This window comes from Poecilia latipinna, unplaced genomic scaffold, assembly GCF_001443285.1.
Source record: "Poecilia latipinna isolate Pla-1442-1.1 unplaced genomic scaffold, P_latipinna-1.0 Scaffold2944, whole genome shotgun sequence".
Taxonomy (NCBI): Eukaryota; Metazoa; Chordata; class Actinopteri; order Cyprinodontiformes; family Poeciliidae; genus Poecilia; species Poecilia latipinna.
Genome location: NW_015115560.1, coordinates 1 through 23,551, shown reverse-complemented (window position 1 = coordinate 23,551; position 23,551 = coordinate 1). Strand labels below are relative to the sequence as shown.

The 23,551-nt window shown below is 35.3% G+C and overlaps 1 protein-coding gene across 1 annotated transcript; it reads right to left on the bottom strand.

The window, feature by feature from the left end:
* Window positions 1-2,981: 2,981 nt before the first annotated feature.
* On the bottom strand, window positions 2,982-23,540 carry LOC106939673 (serine/threonine-protein kinase 3/4-like; the record flags this gene model as incomplete). Its single annotated transcript, XM_015022165.1, has 9 exons — window positions 2,982-6,399; window positions 12,617-12,768; window positions 20,807-21,002; window positions 21,094-21,225; window positions 21,593-21,730; window positions 21,888-22,055; window positions 22,351-22,515; window positions 23,092-23,206; window positions 23,362-23,540. Coding segments are annotated over 9 exons (1,404 nt in total), but the record flags the coding sequence as incomplete, so codon positions are not given.
* Between the last annotated feature and the right edge of the window lie 11 nt (window positions 23,541-23,551).

Genomic DNA, 23,551 nt, shown 5'->3' with positions numbered 1-23,551 from the left:
AAATATGTTGCATGAAAGAATCAAAGCAAAACTCCCACTAAGATTTTTTTTTAAAAGAAGGAATACCATTATTACATAATATATAGCTAAAAATACATATATCTTTCAGAATATCCTCCTTTAAACAGGGACCACTACAGTGCGTGGGTTGTACCCAACCATAAACTCTCGGTAACAAACTGATCTGGAAAAGGGGTTTGGCATTGGCACACACGTTTTTTATGGGCACAACCTCCATGACACACAATAGACTTTCCTTACACTTGTGACAAAATTTAAGAGGAAATGGACAGGAAAACTTTCAAATGCAATTTTTTTTTCAAAATGATTCAGCTAATCTTTGTGTGAAAACTCCACATCAAAAGGATTTGACTCTTATTAGGTACTTTATCCACCTGCAGGACTTGCTAAATGCAGACACCACTAAAACAACTTGTAAAGGTAATATATCACCCAAAAGCAGCACTGATAACATATTCTTCAAGTAATATTTGCATGTTGAAAACAAATATTGTTGAACTATGTTATTGTTGCATTTTAATTTTCATTTATGGGGTGTAGTTTTACATTTCTAATGTCATTCTTCTGTGTATTCAGTTATATATAATTAATATATTTCCTGTATGTAATATTAGGAGGTCATTTTGAAGAGTTTGCGGCATGTTTTTATTAAACTACCTCTTGGGTTGTACACAGCAGCTCTCTTTTCACCTCTGCAGAAAACCCCTGCAGCAGAGCAGTGTGTTTTGGGAATCGGGTTATGGAGTGGTAATGCTCTACTCCTGAATGTGCTCTCTCTTCCTTATGCCAACACTCCCTTCTACCCAATGGCAGCTGCTTACCGATAAGCCTGGAAGAAGGTTGTCGTCTTCATTTTAATAAAGTTTTCATGATTTGCTCCTTTTCTGCTGATTTATTTAACTTGGGTAGGTGAGGAGGACACAGTCTCTCGTTGGGGGCTTAGAAGGAATGAATGAAGAGGCAGCATAAAGGACTGCAACTCTTCTTCTGAGTTTGTCTCCATTAGAAATTAGAGCCATCCAGACATTACTCAGACCAGTTTTCTACTGAAACTTTTCCTTTTGTTGTACATAATTATCATGATTTGGATTTCTTTCACCATACAGATGTCTGACTACACCAGGAGGGTCATATTATCTTTAATAACAGTGGCAACCTCAGACGTCTGGCCTAGTCGAAGCAAGTTTACCATCTGCTCAAGTGGCATGATAAGTCCTGAAAAACATGAACGGGTTATGATCTTTTTGGGTTTAATGCTAGGAATTGTTGTCTGAGCCTCTGCTGTAATTGGCCAATTTAGAAGTCAAGAAAGCTTTGAAGTGACACTTCGCGGCAGGTGATTGGTGTTTGTGGGTCATGTAAACCCTTTTACTACAGAAAATTCACTTTCCAAGATCCATCCGAAAAGACAAATGCTTGTTTGAAAGACTACAAGATGAAACCTGAGTGAGTCTGAAAAGCAGCAATGAAATTATAGCCGTTCTGCTGCTGAGCTCATGTTTTACTTCATGGATGACTGAGTGTGGCAAGACTTCCAGCAGGTTTTTATCCCATGCCTTTGGAGGAACAATCTCTGCTAGAATATCTGTAGCTGCATCATTCCCAAATGGTTAAACCTTCTCATATGAATGCCTGTCACAATAAAGTTTGCTGGATGTTGAATTGTCCCAGTAATTTCTGTGATTAAATGATATTGTTTTAAAGCTATTTTAAAGTAATAATGCAACTTCAACCTCTCAGACCAATAAACCGTGATTACTTAACACTGGAAGGCATCTTAAATATCCAAAATAAGACATGACAGTCAAAAATAAGTAAGACAACTTGCCCTTCAAAAATGTTAATCAGAATAGAGAATTGATCTCAGTATGATCATGCAATTAATTGATCATTGAAGCAAGTTTAGTTCTTATGAGAGTATTTGACAACAAGAGTAATCTTGAATGAATGTTCTCCTAGAAGATATTGTCAGGCATTCTGATCAGACAGCTAAACCTCCTCAATGTTGCATGAAGACACTCTTCACTGAAATACAACCCAGATGTAAAATTAATCAGAAAGAGAAATTGTTCCCCTGTAAATGTCAGGACAACATCACAGATTGGTCTTACAAACAAGACTCACTTGGACACAAGTGTTCGTCCTCTAAGCACACACATCTATCTAATTAGGGTTTAGAGAAGCAGTGAGCAGCGCCGAACAGCGATAGAGAGCGAGATGAGATTTGTTTAAATATTAACTTCAACTATTTTGGCAGATGTAACTCAACATGGTGAGGAAAAAAAGCAGGAAAGGAAAGAGTCTCAAAGGTTCTGCTGGGACAAGAAAAGGCTTTTAGAAAGTCAAGGGGACATGGAGCCTAGTTGCTCTGTCCGCTGCTCACAGCTGAGCTAAAGTGAGAGGAGAAAATGAACCAACAGAGACAGGAAAACACCTCCTCATGCAAAGACAAATATATGCTTCAAGCCTTTATTCTGTAGTAGAATCTAAAAGTTTGCCTACTCCAATTCTTCAGAGCTGGTGCAGAAGCCTCATAAGTTATTTATTTGATTCAAGTGTTTGGAACCGTAGGAGCATCTAAAATATCATAGAGACTGAAAAATGCTATTTTTACATCTTTTTCTCTCAAGTTAAAGCATAAAAACATTCCAATATGCATCCATTGAAAAAAGTGACCAATTGCTAAAACCCGCACATGAAGGGTTAAAATTCAGGAAACCCCGAAACCCCCCACCCCCTAATAAAACGGTGATGGTTCAGGTTAATATAGTTTATAAACATTTATCTTTGAAGAAAATATGTTGAAACTTTTATGTTTACCTTAAATAGATTTCTGGGTAAAATACACAAATTATTCAATGTTAACTCGCACTTCTAAAATTCAACCACAGGTAATTTTACGAGGTAATTACTTCACAACGTTTCTGTTTAGGGGCAGAAAGAAAAACACAATCATGTTCAGTTAGTTTTTTTTATTGAAGAAGCAAACAAAATACACAAACCAAATACCACTGGTAGCAACATATGCTTGACTTGTACTGCATGCTGTACTTTAAGGCAGACGCACCTCAGTAACGAGTAAACTCACATGCAGACAAGCTGTTTTGTACTTAGAGGCCGGAAAGGAAAAAAACTTCTAAACTCCTGATTTATTCAGTAGAAATCTGTCAGATTTGAAATGACTGAGCCATTGTTTTCAGAGGCATCATACTTTCTGATAAATCCTACATCTATTCACAATTTAGCCTTTTTTCCCCCCAATGTTTAGTTATGAGGTTTAAACTGTTTATAAAAACACTGCATGTCCATGAAAAGTCATACAAAACTTAAAAAGAAACAATTCCAGCAGAATAGTGGTAACATAAGAACATCAGCAGGATCACATTGTAAATTACAGTAATTAATTCCAATTGTACACGTAAATAATTTAAATAACAAACGACCCATAATCTGCTTTAATAAAATTAATTTTCTCTTTCCACAGATCAAAAGTTTACTGCTACTGAAAACTTTAGCAGAAAGTTTTCTTTACGGTTGTGGAGCTGCAGCTTCCTGTTGAGGTAAAGCCGACCTCCTCGCTGTTGTGAAAATTAAATTGTTGCTTTTCAAACAAGACGACAAAGAAAACTTGCAACGTTGCAACAAGTTTTACAGCAACCTTTGCCTTCTGTCTGTTCTCCAGTGATTTTGACTTCGCTCAGCAGAACTCATCATTCTCCAACTAAGTCAATAATATTAAGGCTACATTAATATTCAGGATTTGCCCCTTTTCTGTGCTGTCGCTAACAAAAAGGTGAGGACTGGTCACAAAAAGAAAAAAAAAAAAGAAAAAAAAACAGTGCATTCAGAGAAATACCACTGGTTAACATAAGAATCCCTTTAGCTTGTAACAAAAACTGAAAATGACTCTTATTACAGAAAATCATGGCATCCACAGAATAAGCTCAGTTAATTACAGCGCATAGTTGAAGGGATTCCCTCCGTCATCAAACACTCGAGCTCCTCTGCAGTCTAAAACACAGCCGCTGCACACGGCCACATGTTTCTCATACAGTACCTCCGGACGCCGTGCGGAGCATTTCTGAACAGCTACAGCAGTTTCTCATCGTCATTATTTTTTCACCCCTGAGGAGTTTCCACGACCTGAGAAGCTTGTTTTACTCTGCCACAGTTGCTAAAGGTTCTCTTCCTTTCTGACTGTGTTGACGCTAAACCTACGTAACAAAAATATACTCGGTCCCTTTACTTAGTTATTTCTGTTCTGTGCTGGATGAGAAGCAGATATGTACGACATGCTGGCGAATCTTAGGAATGTTACAAGTAAAGCTGGATCAGATCTGGACTGAGGCCCTTTGGCAGCTGTTTAAAAGTTAAGTTGAATTAGGAAAAGAAATCTGTGTTAAATCTGTTATATAAACTTATCTAGTTGGGGTTGCTTTAAGGGTTAGGAATTACAAACACAACAGGGGAAAAAAAAACATTAAAAAGGGCACTGGTGGTTAAAACAAGGCAAAATTATTACACCATTAAACTCCCTTAAAACATTTTTTCCACTAACACAATCATAAAGTTTTGTGACTCGTCACTTAATTTTACCAGGAGCCACGAATGAAGACCAAAGAGGTGAAAACAAACAAAACTTTTTTCATTTCTACTTATTTAACATTTCAATGTGATGCAAAATGATGTGAAAATACTTTCAACCACCACAATGAAATAGGTGTAAATAAATCTTTCAAGGACATTACTGTGCAATGTTTATTCAATTTAAACTAGAATAAACTAGTTAAAATTGCTCAAAAGCAGTGTAAACATTGGAAAATTCCCCATATCTGTGCTTTTAAATACCCTTATAACTCTTAAAATAGTTTATGTGTTTGTCTCGTCTTAACTGATCCTTAGATCACTCTTTAAAGAAGGAATGTCTACTAAGGCAACAGCGGACAAACACAAACGGTTCAGATACAAAGTTGAAAATACAGAACATAAATCTGAAGTGAGGAAAATCACAGAGGGATGCCGACGTTGCTGTGATGGAAAAGAAAAGAAGGAGAAAGTGGGGTAATACTAACAGACATCGTCATAGCAGTCGCATGCTTTCATAAAATTGTGCAGCTGTAATTCTGGACAAAACATAAAGCTAAAGACATTTGTGCCATAATCCTATAAGTTAAAAATAATAAATCTGCATCAGCTGCACTGGGGAAAAAAAAAAACTTTAGGGAGAAGGCAACATAAGCAACATTATTCAGGCATGAATCATATTGTGAAAAAACACCAAAAGAAATTCCTTAAAATCTCACTGCCTCCTGTCTGTAATGTTTTTGCAATTTGTCTCTTTAAAGCAACAGATTAGTGGAAAAAACAGTCATGTAATGAGGCACACAATGATCAGGTTTTCCTATTATTATACAAAAACACAGTTTTACATTCAGAGTTGAGGGTAAAAATTACAAACGAAGCAAGAAACTGAGGTTTCATTAACTATGTGACTAAGTAAACTACGTTCAGGAATAAAAATAAACTGGCCTGTAAGTTTTAATTCTCAGCATTAATTTTGCTACAGCTGGTTGGGAAGGCCTCAGACTGGTTTGTATCCAAATTAAGCTTTAAGATGTAAACTGGTCAAGCTGCATATAAAGGCAGGCCAGTTGTATGCTGGATGAAAATTTAAAACTCTGTTCTGCTTTCTAGTTTTTGTTTTTTTTTTTCTTGCTGAAATGAAGTTATTTGATCCATTTCGTGGTTTTCACAGTCTGAGGGTAGAAACACTAAAACATTTAGCAGCAACAATGTTTTTCCAGCGCTGAGAGCAAACCCTCATTACAAGTACCCACTGACAACAACAACAAAAAAAAAAAAATTAAAGGGATGGTCTGAGAAAAGTCTGTCACTTCAGACAAAAGCGTGCAAGCTTAAAATAAGATGGGAAAAAAACCTCCAGATCAGGTGTTGTAATAAAACTCACTTTCTTCAACTGTCTTTTTTTTTAACTAACTGAGCTGTAAGAGTGCAGATTCTCTCAAATCAAACCGACATTTTGTCGCTGGAGGTTTGTTTGACATCAAGTTCCAGATCCACCGCCTCCCAGATGTCACATCCAGCTGCATTAAAGCATGTCCAGCCATGAGGAGGAGACATCTGTTAAAACAGCAGTTAAAAACAAAAAGAGAAACTATCCTGTTGTGTTCGTCCTGTGACGAGCTCTGCAGATCCTTCTCAGAAGTTCTGCTGAAGTCGCTTTTTGGCCGCGATGGCGTCGAGGATGGGCTGCCGCTTGGCCTGGTAACGCTGGCGGATCTCCTCTATCTCCTGCTCCATCTGAGGATCCAGGGAGGCGAGCCTCACCCGCAGCTCCTCCACCGACCACGTACCGACCTGCACACAGAAAGACCAAACTACGTCAACGCAACAAATTTTTCATCATTCATGGGGAGCAACTGTCCAAAACATATTCAAAACAAATAAATTTTGAGGTGGTATGTTGCAAATGATCATAATAAATGTTTTTGTTTTACTTAAAAGAGAACACTTGTAAACATGCTTCCATCTAATTCATAATTTAGAAGCAACTTCTAGTGTAAAGACTTCTTAGCAAGATAATCTGATTTTTCTAACTTTGCTGACAAGATTAGCCGCTACAATGTCAGGTGTTCACCGTTAGTGATAATTGTATTACAATATTTATAGTGTAGTGAAATCTGCATCATATATCCAGGCTGATTTTTGGTCAAATTGCCATTGAACATAGGATTTTATAACACGCTTTATAATCTAAAATACTCATATTGGTCTAACCCAAGTTGGATTTCTCTACACTAAGCAGAGAGTTAATAAAAAACACAGTTTGTGATCTGCTATTTCACTGATAATTTTTGCATTAAAGACACCATAGATGAGGTTCATCAACACTGCAGTACTTACAGAGGTCAACCTGGATAGAACTGTTCTGGACTGATCACTTATAAAAAAAAAACAGTTTGATTTACGGAACATCTCCCTTCTTTCTTTCTAGAGACAAAAGAAACAATGAATAATAATAAAAAACAAAATCTTAATAGGACTGAGTGTTCCTCAACTCACACACCATACCCAACACCATGGTGTCTGAGTGTACACGTTTTAGAGATGGCATCTATTGCCGTGAATTCGGCGTCTCTTGCTCTGTTGCAGGTCTGTGACCGGGAACGGTGCCTTCTTTAGCTTTCCCCAGGAGGTTTCCCATCTTAGCTTTTACCAGCAGCACATCGCCCTCAAGCTATTTATTACCTACGATCGATGGAGCTAAAATTACACTGACGTCCTAGTCCACTACACAAAGTCCAACGAAGAAACAATGGAAGGTTCTGCACTAAGACACTAAGGTTTGTGATGTAGCTGTCGCTGAAGGGTTGGTATCTGCATGCGATTTCCAAAGAGCAACCCAGAAGGATTATTAGCGCAACCCTGCAATTATATAAAGACAAAACAAAGCAGAGTGTTGGTACACTCAATGAATCGTCACCTAGCGAGCGATTCATTTGTGTTTTCACCTTGAAAACATCCAGGGTTATTTATCTTTTGATTTATACAGGGTTTGGGTATGTTATGTTTTTAATCCAGTTTGAAGTGAGACTGTTTAAAGTTTAAAGAACATCACAGTGTCAAGCTGCCATGGATTGTTAACGGTCGTAGCTTAAATGTGCTTTTCTAATCTGAATCAGAGTGCAGAGACTTGGCCATGCATCATGCATTGTAATTAAGATTTAAAATACTAGGATTAAAGTCAGTCAGACACAAAACCTCGTCCGACAAATTACTTTGAACTGATCATCAAAAAGTAGCAATGCTTAAGTCTTAACTGAATCAACACATACTATATTACTATAGATGTGTTCATAAAATATTCCTAGAGTCAGCTTTAATGATTTTTAATTAGTTTAAATAGAACAGAACTGTTTCAAAGTAAGTAAACGTAATAATGATTGATTTATATGTATTAGTTATTGCTACCGTTTCAGGAACTTTTACTTATGATTGAGTGGGAAATTTTCACTTTTCTTAAAACTAAAATCATTCCAACGACAGCGTAGATGATTGCTGTGCTCTTCCCAGCACACATGCCCTTCAAAGAGACACTTCATAGATTGTTTAACTGATTGATGAATTTTTAACACAAAGTCTGAGTCTATTCTCCAACACATTATAAACATTTAAAAATATATATTTTACTTGGCTTAAATTATTTATCAATTACCCAACAGAAGCATAATATCCAAAATGAAAAATCTTCATGTATAAGCAATGTCATTTGCTTAAATAAATTATCTTGACAAGTCTTAACTTTGATCCTCATATTTACTTTTCAGTCAGGATCATTATAAACAGCTCTGGTCTCACTGAGCCTTAGTTTTAGGGGTTGATCGGATTTGAGAGCAATAATAAAAAGCAGCGATGGGAGTGGAGGGATGAGGGGCATGTAAGTTGAAGAATAAAAATAGATGTAAAGAGGAAAGAAAGGAGTGAGACACTGGTTCTTCTACATCTGCTTCTAATGAAATATTTAGGTTATAATGTTCAAACCAAATATTCTGTACTGCATTGTCACATCACTAAAGCTGCCAAACCAAAATCCAAAACAGAGCCATAAAGACTTAGCAGATATAATGTAAACTTAAAGTTCTATATCTTATTACAAAACACATAAAGCAAGCACTTTCAACCAGAAACCTCTAAATTCAGTTTTAAAAGGTTTAAACATATCTCTGTAAATAAATGATGCCGTCTTCAACCAATAATGCAACTACATAAAAAATAAAGCCTGCAAACAACAAAAACAAGTTGACAAATCTGAAATAAAACGGGGCCAACGTGAAGCTGTCAAACTGTGTTAATGTATTATGGGATGTTGTTTTTTTTTTAATCCCTTCATTTGCAAGTCTAATGGAACAATACGTCTCACCCAGTAGGATTTATGTCAACCAGTAAAACCTTTTTGATCTTCTAACACACCGACAGTTGTGGTGCTGCAGAAATGATCATATTTAATCATTTTCATCCATTTTTGTAAGGTTTTGACTAAAATAACTACTTGTAACAAAAATATTATAAAACACTGTAGTAAAGATTACTGTGTTCTCTAATTTGTTTTTGGACTTAAAAACATGTTCTGTTCAATAACATACTTAAAGGATTAAGAATTTTAATAAGGTATACGAACATGATACAAAAACTGGAAAAGCAGTAAGTTAAAATCCACAGTGAACAAAAATCACACAAAAACAAGCCAAAGTTCTCCTAAAGAGAAGAAGTGAGTTTTTAACCAAGATTTAAAACCGTTGTAGAGGTGGAGTGACTGTGGACATGGAGTGTGCTCTACATCATGAAAAAGGAACGATCACTTTTCCACTTCAAACAGCTGGTTAGAATAGAGAGAAGCAGCTGGTCAATGATTATGAGGTGATAAAAGACGACTTAACTGCATTTGATTTTCAAATTTAAAATCAGGATGAAATAAAACTTTGATTATACAATATGAGAAGAAAAGGTAATCAGAAAGGCCAACTCTCTCCTAGAATAATCCCCATTGATCCAGAGCAGAGGGTAGTAGACATAGTCCAGTTACAATCCCAAACATGAAGCTTCAGTGACAGACAGCTGCATCCTAGGTGCACAAAGGAGCAATACCACAGATCCTTCCTCCTATTTTTTTTTACTGTTTTTTATATGCACACCTTGCACATTTGTTCTCAAAATTACCACACTTAGCTGCAAATTGCTTAGTCTAAGTATGTCATTTTGATAACTGCACAGTATTATTTTTCATTTTTTTCTACATTTTTACTTACTGTACAGTGTTTTTTTTATTATTTTTTGCCTCTGTGAATCCATTAAATTCCCACTTTACTCAACTTGCTGCTGTGACACCTGACAATTTCCATTTTTTCCTCTTATTTTCTATACTGTCTGTTTTTGTTCAACTTTTTTGGCTTTATCCAAAAGTACAGTGATAACGTAAGAATTTTGACCAAGCTTACTTCAGACTGTAACAACAGGTCATGTCTAAGTGGTAGATTTCCAGATTCAATAAAATCTTGTGTAGTAATAAACCACTTACTCGCTGAGAAGTAAAAAACAATATTCAAAGCATTTATGATGGAGCAATGTTAACATGCATGATGTTTCTGTAGCAATAGCAAACAGTAAATCTATTGAGGTATTTTTTCCATTTTTTATTCAGTCAAGAAAAATCAACATTATAGTTTCATACTAACTTGATCCAGGGGTCTGTTTAACAACATCTGCCAGAGAGTAAGAATATCCTGTCACTAAGAGTGTGTTATGTGCAAACATCAGTAAATCTGACAGTAGGTGATACAGTGCATCTATTTAAGAGAATCTACGGGGAAAAACAAAATAAAATCTAGGTCAAGTTACCCATCACTGACAGCAAAGGAAACAAAAACAAAACCTTCAAGCAGAAGAGACTTAAACCTCCAGAGGTACATGCAACACACAAACCGGCAGCTCATCAAAAAATTATGAAGCCTCACATGCATGTTTACACCAGCGCACAAAGATGGCTGTTCTGTTTTTAGAAACCAACTTATATGGCCTTGCACAGTGAAAAACCCCCATAATTCTTTGTAATCATTAAAAAATATACAATTATATATTGTAAAAATGATATCCCTGTATGTTTTCTATATTTATTAGCATTGTGCTGCTGTGACCCTGTCTTTGCTTACAAAGAAATTGAAACGAAACCAATTCAAACACAAATATTTACTTATTGTTTCATTAAAGCTGTACAGAGGAAGAGTGAGAAACAGCATTTGGTGAACATCTAAAGGTGAAATGGCAGCTCTGTGATCTAGTTAGAGAAACCATCCTATATTTAAAGGTCATGTATTTAATATTTAATTCCAGTAGCAGCTGCTTGCTCTGTGTAAATGTCTCTGAGCAAGACAAACACCACCTGTATTTTCACAGTAATGTAACTTCTGAAGAGGCATTCATAACTCTGAAATACATTCACTGTGTTTCCGTCCAAATGTCATGAATTATGAGTGAACTTTTAAAATGCTCCAGAATAAAAGAAAAAAAAAGAAAATGAAAAATATGAATTAAGAGTATTTCCATACTGATTTGGAGCGAATCAACTAGGATCCGTAAAGCGTAATTTTGTCAGATGCTGACATTACGCCTGGCTGTGATACATAAGAAGTGGAGATTGTGAACAAGCATGGATCACACAGCTGATAAAAATTAAGAAGCTGTCAGGAATGTTTGTAAAAAATTGTGAAAAAATGTTAGGTCCTCTGATTTTTTCCCAATGCCAACTACATATTTTTTTTTTCCTGGGACAGTAAGTTGTTTATAAGATACAAAATATAATAAAAATGTCTATAAATTATTGGGACGATTTCCTACTTAATGCAAAGAGTATCTGACAGAGGCTTTGTTTATATCATAATAATAATAATAATAATAATAATAATAATAATAATAATAAAACAATATTCACATTTTATTCCTTACATGTGTAGCAAATAGATTACTCAACTTATCTTTATATTTTGCAGAAAAGAGTAATGAGTCACAGCAGTTTTACAATCTAATGCATCCTCCTACCATCCAAAGTCGTATTGAATCTCTAAGCACGGAGCTTAACAACCAAACTAAAAGCTCTTTTCTAACATTTTTTTTTTTTTTTTTAAGTAAGCCTAAAGCTGTTTGTTTTGTCTGGTGCCAGAGAAAACACCAACAGGATGTGATACTGTAATTAAAATGTGAACATTTCTCTAAGAAAACTGGCATTCTATGAAACTGCTGTTTGTATTGTAGTAAATTTATTTGCAGTCTTAATCAGATTAACTCCAACATATTGCTTTCATTAATTGGACCCAGTGAGAGGCCATCCAAAGGCAGAACGAGTTAATGAGCGCTGAAGCAGATGTTCGGTTTAAAGTCTAGAATCAAAAGCACAAACGAAGTACTGGGTGACTGGATATGAGGCACATACAGCTGGTGTTGGACCTCAGGATATGTTTCACGCTATACCGAACCACAGATGTAACTTAAAAGTTTCCCAATACTGTTGGGAATATCTGCAAACATATGGGTGAGTAGTAAAAGTGAGATAGCACATGTGTTTATTTCTGTAACTGGACAGAAATGTAGATATGCTTATAAAAGATGTTTCTCTGCACATAAAGCTTGCCCACATTTAAATGAGGTATTGTGTAAAGGAATGCCTGTGCACATTTATTGGTATTTTTGACAATTACAACCTGAGCAAATTTCTTGAGATGCAAAAATAATTCCCTTCATTTTGATGGGTATGTTTGCTCCTGCATTTGGTGTAATATGCTTTGTGAATTCAGTGCAGACACACAGCAAGTTGTGGAAGCAAAAAACTTCCAAAAATGGAGCAGATTGCACTTTTTGAATTCCTCCTAGACTGAGTTACAGCATCGTAAAAGCACAACCAGATACCCATCAGCTGGAGAACACCGCTGCCCCACAGGACACCGAGTGCTTGATAAAGTTACAACAAACACCATGTTTATCCCCCTTCTCTCTCAGCAGTTTGAAGAATCAGTTTCATACTTACCACTTCAAGATCTCCTTCACCAGGGAGTTTGCGGTTGTCTGCGTTGTTTTCTCCACGGCGTCCTCCATCAATGTGATTGTTTACCTCCTTCTCTTTCTGCTCAAAGTACTCCAGGAAGGACGGTTTGGCTGGCTGCATCGTCTCGTCTCTCCCTGCACGGCACACAACCAAGACAACATTTATTTAACTGTGTAGCACATTTCAACACATGCTTTCTGGTTTGCATCATTAGCATAATGGAAATCTGGAAAAGAAAAAAAAAAAAAAAAAGGTTACATTAGGCAACAGAACTGGTTTAAGAGGATTTGATTCAAACTTAAAGCTCAGATGCTAATTCAATCATAAGATGTGGTTACTGTTGCTGAACAAGGCAAAAAAAAAAATAAAAAAAATCACATTGTTGTGAAGTAAGAGTGGATTTAACAGTAGGTGAATTTGGGATATCTGGATGCAGTGAAATAAGACAATACTTTTCTGTATTGTCTCAAACAGAATGATTGAGACTTTCACTCTGCTCCAATAATTATTTTTTAAATCTTAATGATTATAGCAACGTTTCTGTTATAAAACAATTTATTTGACTATAGGTTTATTTATTAAGTTATTTTTTTATCACAGAACATAGCATCCACTTAAGTAATTTTCTACATTGTATTGTTTTTAATGTAGGATGATTATCCTACATCAGCTCATGTTATTAAACTTGATTAAATTAATACTTTTCACCAAGTTTAATCGCCCCAATCATGTAGAAAAACACGCTTATTCATGGATATACAAAAATAATAAAACATAAAATAAAACACTATACAGTTACATCCTAGAGCTGGAATCGGCGTACAAATGAGGCCAGCACAATGCTCACAGTTTTGATACTTTTAAGTGCATGCATAACTCTTGTATGCAATTCCCCTAATCTCTTGATTAAGGGAACTGCTGCAGGTTACTGCTCACCAAGCCAGCATTAATGCTCCTACTTATGACAATTTACCTTCACAGGGATCAATTAGATGCTAAATTATTAAAGCAGCAATAAACTGAACCATAAAGTATCACGACAAATGTGATAATGTGGGGGAAAACCAAACCTTTAAGCTTTAAAAACAACAATTATGTTGAACAAACAAATCACTGCTTCAATAAAAAAAATATCCTGTCAGTGTAAACCAGATAAAACTAATAAATCCATAGTATGTCCATGAATGAACTGCAGGATAGAAAAGCCAGCTAGTTATAGCATTTTATTATTAATAATCTAATTTTTGCAACGCACACATAGCAACTGAACAGTTGTGAACAAAAACAAACAAAAAAGAAGACAGAACATTGCTTGATAATATCAATATGTTAAATAATGGCCAACATTGATTGGTGCCTATTTTAATGCCTGTAGGTTGTACATATTGTGGTGATGTGTGCATTTTAAAGCAATGCATTATTTATTTATTTTTTTTCCAAAAAAGTAACTATAAGATGGAAGCAAAAAACAAAACAAAACAAACAAACAAAAAAAAAAAAAAAACACACTTATGTGGGGAGAAAAATAAGTCTGAATAAGTGTAAATGTCAATAAAATTTGATTTGAACTTGCATAAAAGTGTGCAAATGGGATGAATCCCATGTAATCATGCGTTGTATAATATATTAACCAACACGGATGCATCTATATAAGTTTCTGTGGTTGTATGGGAGTTGAAACAGCTACACTAACTGTGTGTCACAAATTTTACTCATGTGAGTGCACCAGTGGAGCAAATCAGTGAGTGTAGTTCAGAGTTGGATTCATGGCTTTAATAAGCTGTGGTGTTATCGAGGGAAAACTCCCACAGCCTGCAATCATCAAAAAGAAACAACAGCCACAGTGTGAATGGTGTGAAAACTAATTTGGAGTTTTCATTGGAAATCCTTTTGACTTAATTAAATATTTAATTTCACAAAAGCATGATTTATTATAAACCTTTCAACATAGAATTATCCCACTGGGAAGACCAGGAAAACATAAAAACTCACAATTGCAGGTAGTTTAATGTGCATTTAACCAGATTTGTGATCAATACTGCAATTAAAGAAATGGAAAATTAGTACTTTGAAAGCCATAATCTTAATTCAGTCATTTTAATGATTCAACACTCAACTAGCTCATGGCCCGGAAAGATGCTCAGCTTTTAATTACAAGACTAACAATAATACATCGAGGCATTCTGCTGATTGAATCTAAAATAAATTCTGAAGAATCTCTTGTTTACTCCAGGTTGCACTTTATCATTATGGGAAATGCCAGTCCTTTATCACACAGTGGCAGTCAAGTCTAATTTAAATGTATTAAATAAATATTCACAGTACAAATACAACTAAGCAACCTGGTGCTTTTAAAATGCGTCTGCTGAATATGTGTTATCAGAAAACAACGTTGCAAAGATTCTTTCATTACGCTAAAAGCAATCCCATTTGAACCTGAACAACTATTTTCAAAGTGATAGAAATATCAAAGAGTCACCATACACAGCTGAAATAAAAAGACCATATACAGTATATGATTAATCTTAATGTAATCTAAACTCAGGTGTGCAAAACCACACTACAAACATTTATGAAACATTCAAGACAAAATTAAAACTTTATTTTGGAACAAAATCAAATGCATCCCCTAAAACCCTAGATACCACATGAACAAAACAAAAAAGGAGATTGACTTATAAGGGGCTATGTCTACTTTTTGCAACTTGCTGAAACAGGTATTGTAACATTTTATGCATCTGTCAGCAATTAATTTGTAAAGCCATTGGTGAGGAACTCTAATATTCTAGAAGAGACTACCAACAGTGCATTTAAACTGGCATAATTTAAAATTTCTTTAAACTTTTGCTGCTTTATAAAATTGTAAATCCTCAGTTCTGTCAGGAACTAATAACAGCAGCTCAATATATAACAGAACAAAGTCAATATTATTGCCAAATATATCCAAAGCCTGTTTTTCATGTGGATATAAAACAAAAAAACATCTGAGGTCTTGTGCTGTCTGACAAGAGCTTCTCTCACTTATTCTCAGACACTGAGCTTAAAAAAGTCCTAAGTTAAGGAAGCTTTCCATAGTTTTCCCGATATGGAGATGCCACCCACCCACCTAAAACAATCAGATAACTGAAGGTCAGCCCTGTAAAAAAATTATGATCTAATATCTTTTTAACTTTAGTTCACCATCTGCTGCTGTTTGGTAACTTCAGCAATTATCTGACTGGTCCAAAATATTTTCAGTCGCAGCTTCCTAGCCCTATAAAGTGTGACCTGCTGTGCTTTGTTGCCTCTCTGTGCCAACTGAATGTGGAGGGAAGCAAATTAGTGAGCAGTATTAAATGCATCCTTTCCTTTTAAAGTTTTACAGAGAAGTTTGGGTCTTATTACTGATACTATGAGGAAAACTTGGAACAGTGGAGACATAAGGAGAAGATTCCTCTAGCAAAAACATCAAAATGACTGAAGAACTCTGGTGAGAAAATGGTGCAGAATCAAAGTGATTTAGAGCAATCATGTACAACAAAATGGTTTTCAAAGACTGGCACAATGCTGTGCCAAACCAGCAAAAAAACTTTTCCCTCTTTCTGCTCGTTTGTTGAGCCTTTTCTGACAATAGTTACAGTATGTCAACATGGATCACTTTTATTGTACATAAAAGAAACCCCTAAACTCGTCCATCTTTCATGCCGTTATAAAATAAGTTCATCATCTACTGTAATTACCTCAGAGCATTTAATGAAACATTTCAAGATAAGAGCCATAGAAAACTTTGCCATCGTCCATGCCAACCTTTTTATTTAACCCCATTAAACTTTCATGGAGTTGTTGGAGATGAGAAGCATATAATGCTTTACAGTCGTTTTAATGAGAACCCCTGCATGGTGCATTGGCAGGGTTATTTTCAGCAACAACTGAGTTAACTGTGGAGTTTGTGTTTACCAGTTTCTGTACAAGAACATTCATAATAGTTGTACAGGCTGTTTTACATACATTTAAGAATTTTATGGCAATAAAACCATAGTAATAGTAAGTATATGATAATAACTTAACATATATTTCTTAAAAAAATGTTCTATGAAAATTGTTTTGAGTGCCCTGGAAACAAACTGTGTGTCCAAAATGTTGATGTAAAGCACATGTTACATTGGGCTTGAATGAGGCCAGAATGAGCCAAGAATAATTCTAAAAACAACGTCTATCCAAATTTCAATTTGAAGATGAAACATTTTGGATGTACAACACAACAGCAATAACATCAGTACTGTTCAATGTTCTTCATTTAACAACATACTGATATCGGAGCAATAAGTAAAATTGTTAACCGATGTTTATGTCCATCTTGTTGTCGTTTATGTGTGCGTCCTGAAGGGGAGGGGATTGGTTGTGTTTTATTTATTTGGGCATGTGATAGTGATGCAGTGCATGATTGTGGTTTTATTTTCTTTTTTTTTTACAAGGTGTTAAAAGAGCGGGGGAATATATACATATAATATATGAGTAATACTGGTAAATATTTATGTTTGGCTATAGCAAATATAATGTTGGATATTGATATTAACCCAAATTTTCATATTGGTGCATCTGCAAGAAATATACTTTTCCCAATAAAAACCACAAAAGTCTGAGACCAGAATTAAATTTGGGAAGCAAACAGACATTTTAGGGGAGCTCTGTTGTAAGGAAGACATTGATTCCTTTAATCCCAAAATTTTACAAAACTTTGCTTGAACTTTTCGGTCTCCAATTGGGGGAAAAAATTTCTCTGTATTACAACATTCGTTGTATAACACAGGAATATAAATACAGGAATGACTTTTTGCTTGAGCCCATCTTGATTATGAAAAAAAGAAAAATATTTAGCAATGCTAATGCCATGAAAGTATAACAGCTACACTGAACTTTTTTTTTCTTCTTATAATTCAGACTATAAAGCTGACCGAGACAAAATGATTTTTGTTGATTACACTGGCTTGTGATTTAGATTTGAAATGAAAATACAAATCACAGATGACTTTTCTGCTTTAAGATACAATTTAGCCTTGTGCTACACAATTGCCATTTGTCTCGACATAAAACAAGATAATGAATGTACATGTCTTCAACAGATTGATCTCTTTCAGCATTTCCATTGAAGGCTGCCACAGAAAATCATTTGTCTCCATTTAATTCTCTTTTCGAGAGACCGATGCAAATGATAAAGAGACAGAAGACTGATCCAATTATTTGTGACGGATTAGAGTCAAATTGAATAAAGTCCATTTATGTAACTGGATATACTAGATTAAATTGTAGTTTCACTAAACTGAACTAAAAAAATAATTTAAATAAATTGTTTTGTATTTAAACAGATTTAAATTGAAACTATAAAGCATATAGCACCTAAAATAGCACCTTTGGGGTTTGCTTGGCTATTATTCTTCTTAATGAAAACGTAAAATTATTGAGTTTGAAAAAAAGAATGTCAGATTTTAGGAATTAATTTTGAGGTAATCTGGTTTGCAGCAAGCCTAGAGGATGACGAGGCAAAACACTTTTTATGAATCAGTCTGAGGGTTAATAGCTAATCAGTGTAAATAAAAAGGCTTTTTATTTTTTAGTACTATTAGGGGAAAATCGATCTCTGATCTAATCCTCTAAAACCTCCGGGGCCCGGCACCATCAAATCAGAGTCATTAGTTTGGTGAACAGGCAGAGACAAATGCACACACAACATTAACACAAATAAAATAAAGAAACATCCTTGATTGCAGACGCAAAAAAGATAGATGTACACAGTAAAACAACGGCAGCATGTAGCCTTTTAATGTAATTATGATTTTCTAGATCCATCCATTTATGGATGAATGGATGATTTCCTAGATGTTCCTGTGTTAATGCAGCTTAAAGTGCAAGTAGAAGGGATCCATACTAACGCAATGGTAAGAAATCAGATTGGAGAAGCTGGTGTGTGTGCTTGCGTGTGTAGAGCTGGCGTGAGTTCAAGATTTGTCATTGTTCATGAAACCTCGATGAGGTAATCCTTAATAAACATGGGCATGTGTTTAATGGACTGACATTTGGGTCTCATAAATGACTGTTTCTAAAATATCTTGCATTAGTAGCGTGTATTATGTGCCTATAAAAATTCTCCACCACTTGGATATTAAATTATATTGATGTAATAACTTGGTTTTTGGGGAAAAAAAAATGTGCAAAATAAAACAGGAATAAAAGAGACTTTGACAAAGTAATATCCATTAATTAAGAATATAAAAATAACTAAATGACAGCAAGAATATTCACCATTTCTGGTTTGTGTTAAAGTACTTGGTGTAGATATGTCCCAAGCAACTTTGCACCTGTGAACACTGCATTTTTTTTTTCTCCATTCCTCCACAAAACAGCTTAAGCTCTGACTGCCAGTTTGCTTGGGGACAAAGCATGAAATGCACATGTTTATCCTCTAGGATTTGGTCATATTTTTCTGTGATCATCTTTACAAGCCTTTCAGGGACATCAGCTGAGAAGAAGCCCCAGAGGATGATGCTACCACTACCATGCTTTCCATTCTGTCTCCATGGTCGAGCAGCAATACTGATAAATTATAAACTGATGTTTTCACAACCACTTCATACACATCAGTTATTCTCAGGTAGTGCCTGTTTCACCAAGTGTGACACTGCTGTCATTAATTTAATAGACCTGTATTAAATTAGACGAGTCCCTGTAAAAGGGCAAGAATATGTAATAGCTTTTAAATTCATTAAACTTACTTTGTAAAAATCTGTTTTCACTTTAAAATTTAAATAAGGAGAAAAAATAAAAGCACAAGGGAGAAAAAAAAGGGCAAAACTTTTAAACAATACAACAAGGAATTAGCTCTTGGAACACAAATGTTTTTGTATATATTCCATTTAATTTTTTACATATATCCATTTCAGTAATGTACTGAAATAAAATTCAATGCCTTTAAGACTGCACAGGAACTCTGATAGAAATTCTTATAAAAAAATGTTTTTTTTTTAATCACATTAACCATGACTATAATGCGTGTCCTGATGTCAAAGCTGACTTTATTAATATTTTTAGAGAGGTGGGTTTATCTGTTATTGACTCATAACACCTCTGAACATTTCTGAGGGGTTCTGCAACTCACCCAAATGAAGCACATTTCTGTTTATGATGGTAAGTGCTACAAAGCTTCTCTGGATTATAAAAAAAGTCTCATTGAACGTAGTGTAGGAGGTTGTTGTATCACAGCATTAAGTTCTACAATAACATGTTTTTTTTTTCTTTACACCTGAGCTTTTAAGACAACAGCCTGCATTGCTCCAGTCAAGGTTAGTCAAACTGCACACATTCACATGTGCAATGCTCTCATTGGGGTTAATTTTATGCCTATAAAAAACAAATGAAAAGTCCACCCACAAGCTCCCAGCACACACAAACAGAATGCAACTCTTATAAAGCCTCCTTGCCAAAAGTACCCAAGAGATCTAATGCTTCCCACTCCCACACCGCAGACTCCAAATACAGTAATCCAGGCGGAACATGTTAGGATAAAAAGAAATTTGATCATTTAAAGGCTGGAATGCAATATTCTTGTGTTTAACTAACTTTGTTCAAGTCTGACTGGAATAGTAAAAGTTAACAAAAAAAATAAAGGTTCAGGTTCCAGAGAAAACATGTTTTTATAGTTAGTAAAATAAAAAAAAGAAGCACTTAAAAAAACAACATTAACAACTAAAAAGCACTAAAGCTCTAGTACAGAGTACAGTAACCTTCAGGATCATTATCATTCTGGAAGCCATTTCTTTGTGAATAAAACATAACCAAAATTTTTAGAAGTAATTAGATTGTCTTGTGGCAAATGTCAATAATAGGCCAATTACCTGTAAGAAGAGTAGCAACTGGGAACATGTTCATGGGCACTTTACGCCCCCTGGTGGATAAATGACCTTAGTGTACTGCAAAGGGACTCGTATCTCTATCTCTATGAACGCGAATATGTGCTGATTTAAGAAAAAATTTCAAATAATTTTATTTTTTTGCCTTGTTTCTTGATTAGATTAACTGATGAAATTATGGTATAATTTAAATTATTTCCAAAAGATGCTAACTTTTCTTTTTAATTAACAGTGAAACCAAATAAAACTATTTTAAGTATGTTAGTACAACTTGCTTAGAGAAACTTACTTTTCATGGTACCGGACTCTTCCTCATCATCAGAGTTGATGACCATGGTGCCAAGCTGCGACTGCATGGTTCCTGTGTCCTCGTGTTCGATCATCGTACCGCTAAGCGATCCTGCTAAAGAACCAGCCGCCCGGACGGTCCCAGAATCACCTGTTCCGGCCCGAACCATCGTCCCCTGGTCAACCTCATCCTCATCCTGAAATAAACAGGAACTACGTTCATTTTACTGCATTTAAAAGAACCATCAAGCAAAAACAGAAAGAGTCCAGTTCTTCCAAAGCTTGTACCGAATTGTTATCGTCTTCAGCGTCTTGTTCTCTCTGTTCCGCCTCCTCTTGTCTCTTTAGTTTGATCTCCATGGCATCTTGTATCAAGGCTCTTAGGACAGAATTGGGTTTGGCTGATTTGATAAAAGGATGCTGTGGGGAACGAAGACGAAAACATATAATTAAGTCTGAAATTCATCCAATGCTTGTTTTCCTGAAGGATAGGAAGAACTTATTGTCATTGTAGAAAGCAAAAATACATTGTTTTTAATCTTAAAGATGTTTAACGAAAACATTCATGATTACACAAAACAAAATATTTACAAAAAGTTAAATACAAAATTATATGGGCAACTAAAGTGGTTGAACATATTTCACTAAGCCACTTCAAGATGACTTAACAGAAAGAAAATTATCAGAACTAGGACAAATATGCATTTTACTGCTAATGAGCAATGCAATATCTTTGGATAACTCCATCAGATCCTAGAATGCTGCAACAATTAGTAGATAACTTTACCTGTAACAGCTGTGTTGCTGTTGCCCGGTTTTCAGGGTTTTTTACCAAACACTTTTTGATAAAGTCTAGAAAACCTGGTGACCACTGATCTGGATTTCGAAACGTTGGTGGAGGATTGGTGGGAATCATGAAGATGGCCTGAAAGAAGAAAGACTGTTAGGTATTAAGAAATCTATTCAAAGCCTCATGCTAAGTTCAAATGCAAAATAAATATTAAAAAATGCCTGTGTTCCAATTATTACTGTAGGTTTAAACTTTTTCCTCCTTCACATTTAGAAAACCAACGGACCCTCACCCTCATTGGGTGAATGTCAGCATAGGGTGGTTTGCCCTCAGCCATCTCTATGGCTGTAATTCCCAATGACCAGATGTCAGCCACACAGTTGTAGCCAATCTCCTGTATGACCTCTGGAGCCATCCAGAACGGCGTGCCGATGACTGTGTTTCGCTTTGCCATGGTGTCCTACGGAGGACAAAAACAAGATAGAAAAGATTTACAGTAAAATTAAAATAATACATTATTTAAATAAGTTCAGTGACATCAGAGCAAGAATCATAATCACCTATGATGTCCAAATACATTATGTCTAATTACATATCATATAAATAGTTTTAAGCTATACACTATTGCCCTAACCCTACAAGCATTTTTCTATTTAAACAACTTATTTTTTATTTTGTCTAATTTTCTTTATAAATTTTTTCAACTAATGTTAAATATATGATTAATTTGATTATGATTTTGGGCTTCTGCTTACTGTTAGCTGTCCAGCAACTCCAAAGTCAGCCAGTTTGGCTTGACCTTCTGTGTTCAGCAGGATGTTGCCTGCTTTGATGTCTCTGTGGATTTTCCTCATGAAATGAAGATACTCCAGACCCTTCAAAGTTGAATGGAGGACAGTGGCAATCTCATCTTCTGTTAGCTATAAAGCATAAGTACACAAACACACACACACAAAGAAAGAGTGATTACAAGCAGGCCTGAAACAATTAGATTAATTGTGATGAATTAATTATTATCAACTAATTTAGTAATTGATTAATTTTTAACCGATATATACAGACTCAAAAAAAAATTTGCTAAAAGAAAACAGACAGGGCAGTATCTAAGCCAAAACTCTATAATACATGAAAATTACTTTTCATTTATGATTAAAAATCATTTTTATCCGTAAATATGTTACACCCAAAACTCCTTAAGTGACATAAATTTTGCTTTAACTAGCTCAAATTTTGCAACATATACATTTTTATAACAACTGATTATGTACCTGGAAAATATATAATACCGTCCCTTTAAATATTAAAATGGGCTTCTGAGGAGATAAAAAAAAATCTTTCTAAATTAAGTCATTAAAATCCTAACAGTGTGAAACATCCATTCTTTACTCTCCGATACTTGATGCAGACTACTGCCCACTTTTCGTTGCACAAAGAAAACCCAGGTGTGTGTGTGTTTGTGTGTGTGTGTATGCGTGAACGCTTCAGTGTTACATTACCGTCTTGTTACGTATTCGGACGATGTCAGACACTGATCCACCACCACAATATTCCATGACGATCCACAAGTCACGGTTTTTGAAGTAGCTGCCATAGTACCGCACCACATGGGGACTGAACACAGAGATGTGGCTGTCAGACTTTTGTTTATACATACAGACTATCATCTAAGTGTCTTATCTAAACAGGACATCTCATTAAGTATCTCTACATCACAGAGGTGATGCTGTTACTAATTCAGTGAAACACACAATCCATTGTATGCGTACCTGTTGCATTGCTGCATGATGGTGATTTCTTTGAGGATCTCCTGAAGATCAGACTCTACAGGAACTTGTTTGATGGCTACAATCTCTCCTGTTTCTTTGTGGTTGGCCTTAAATACACAACCATATGACCTGCAAACAAAGACTTTATTCAGGACATTTCCTTTGTTGCTCTTATCTGTAAAGACCTTTA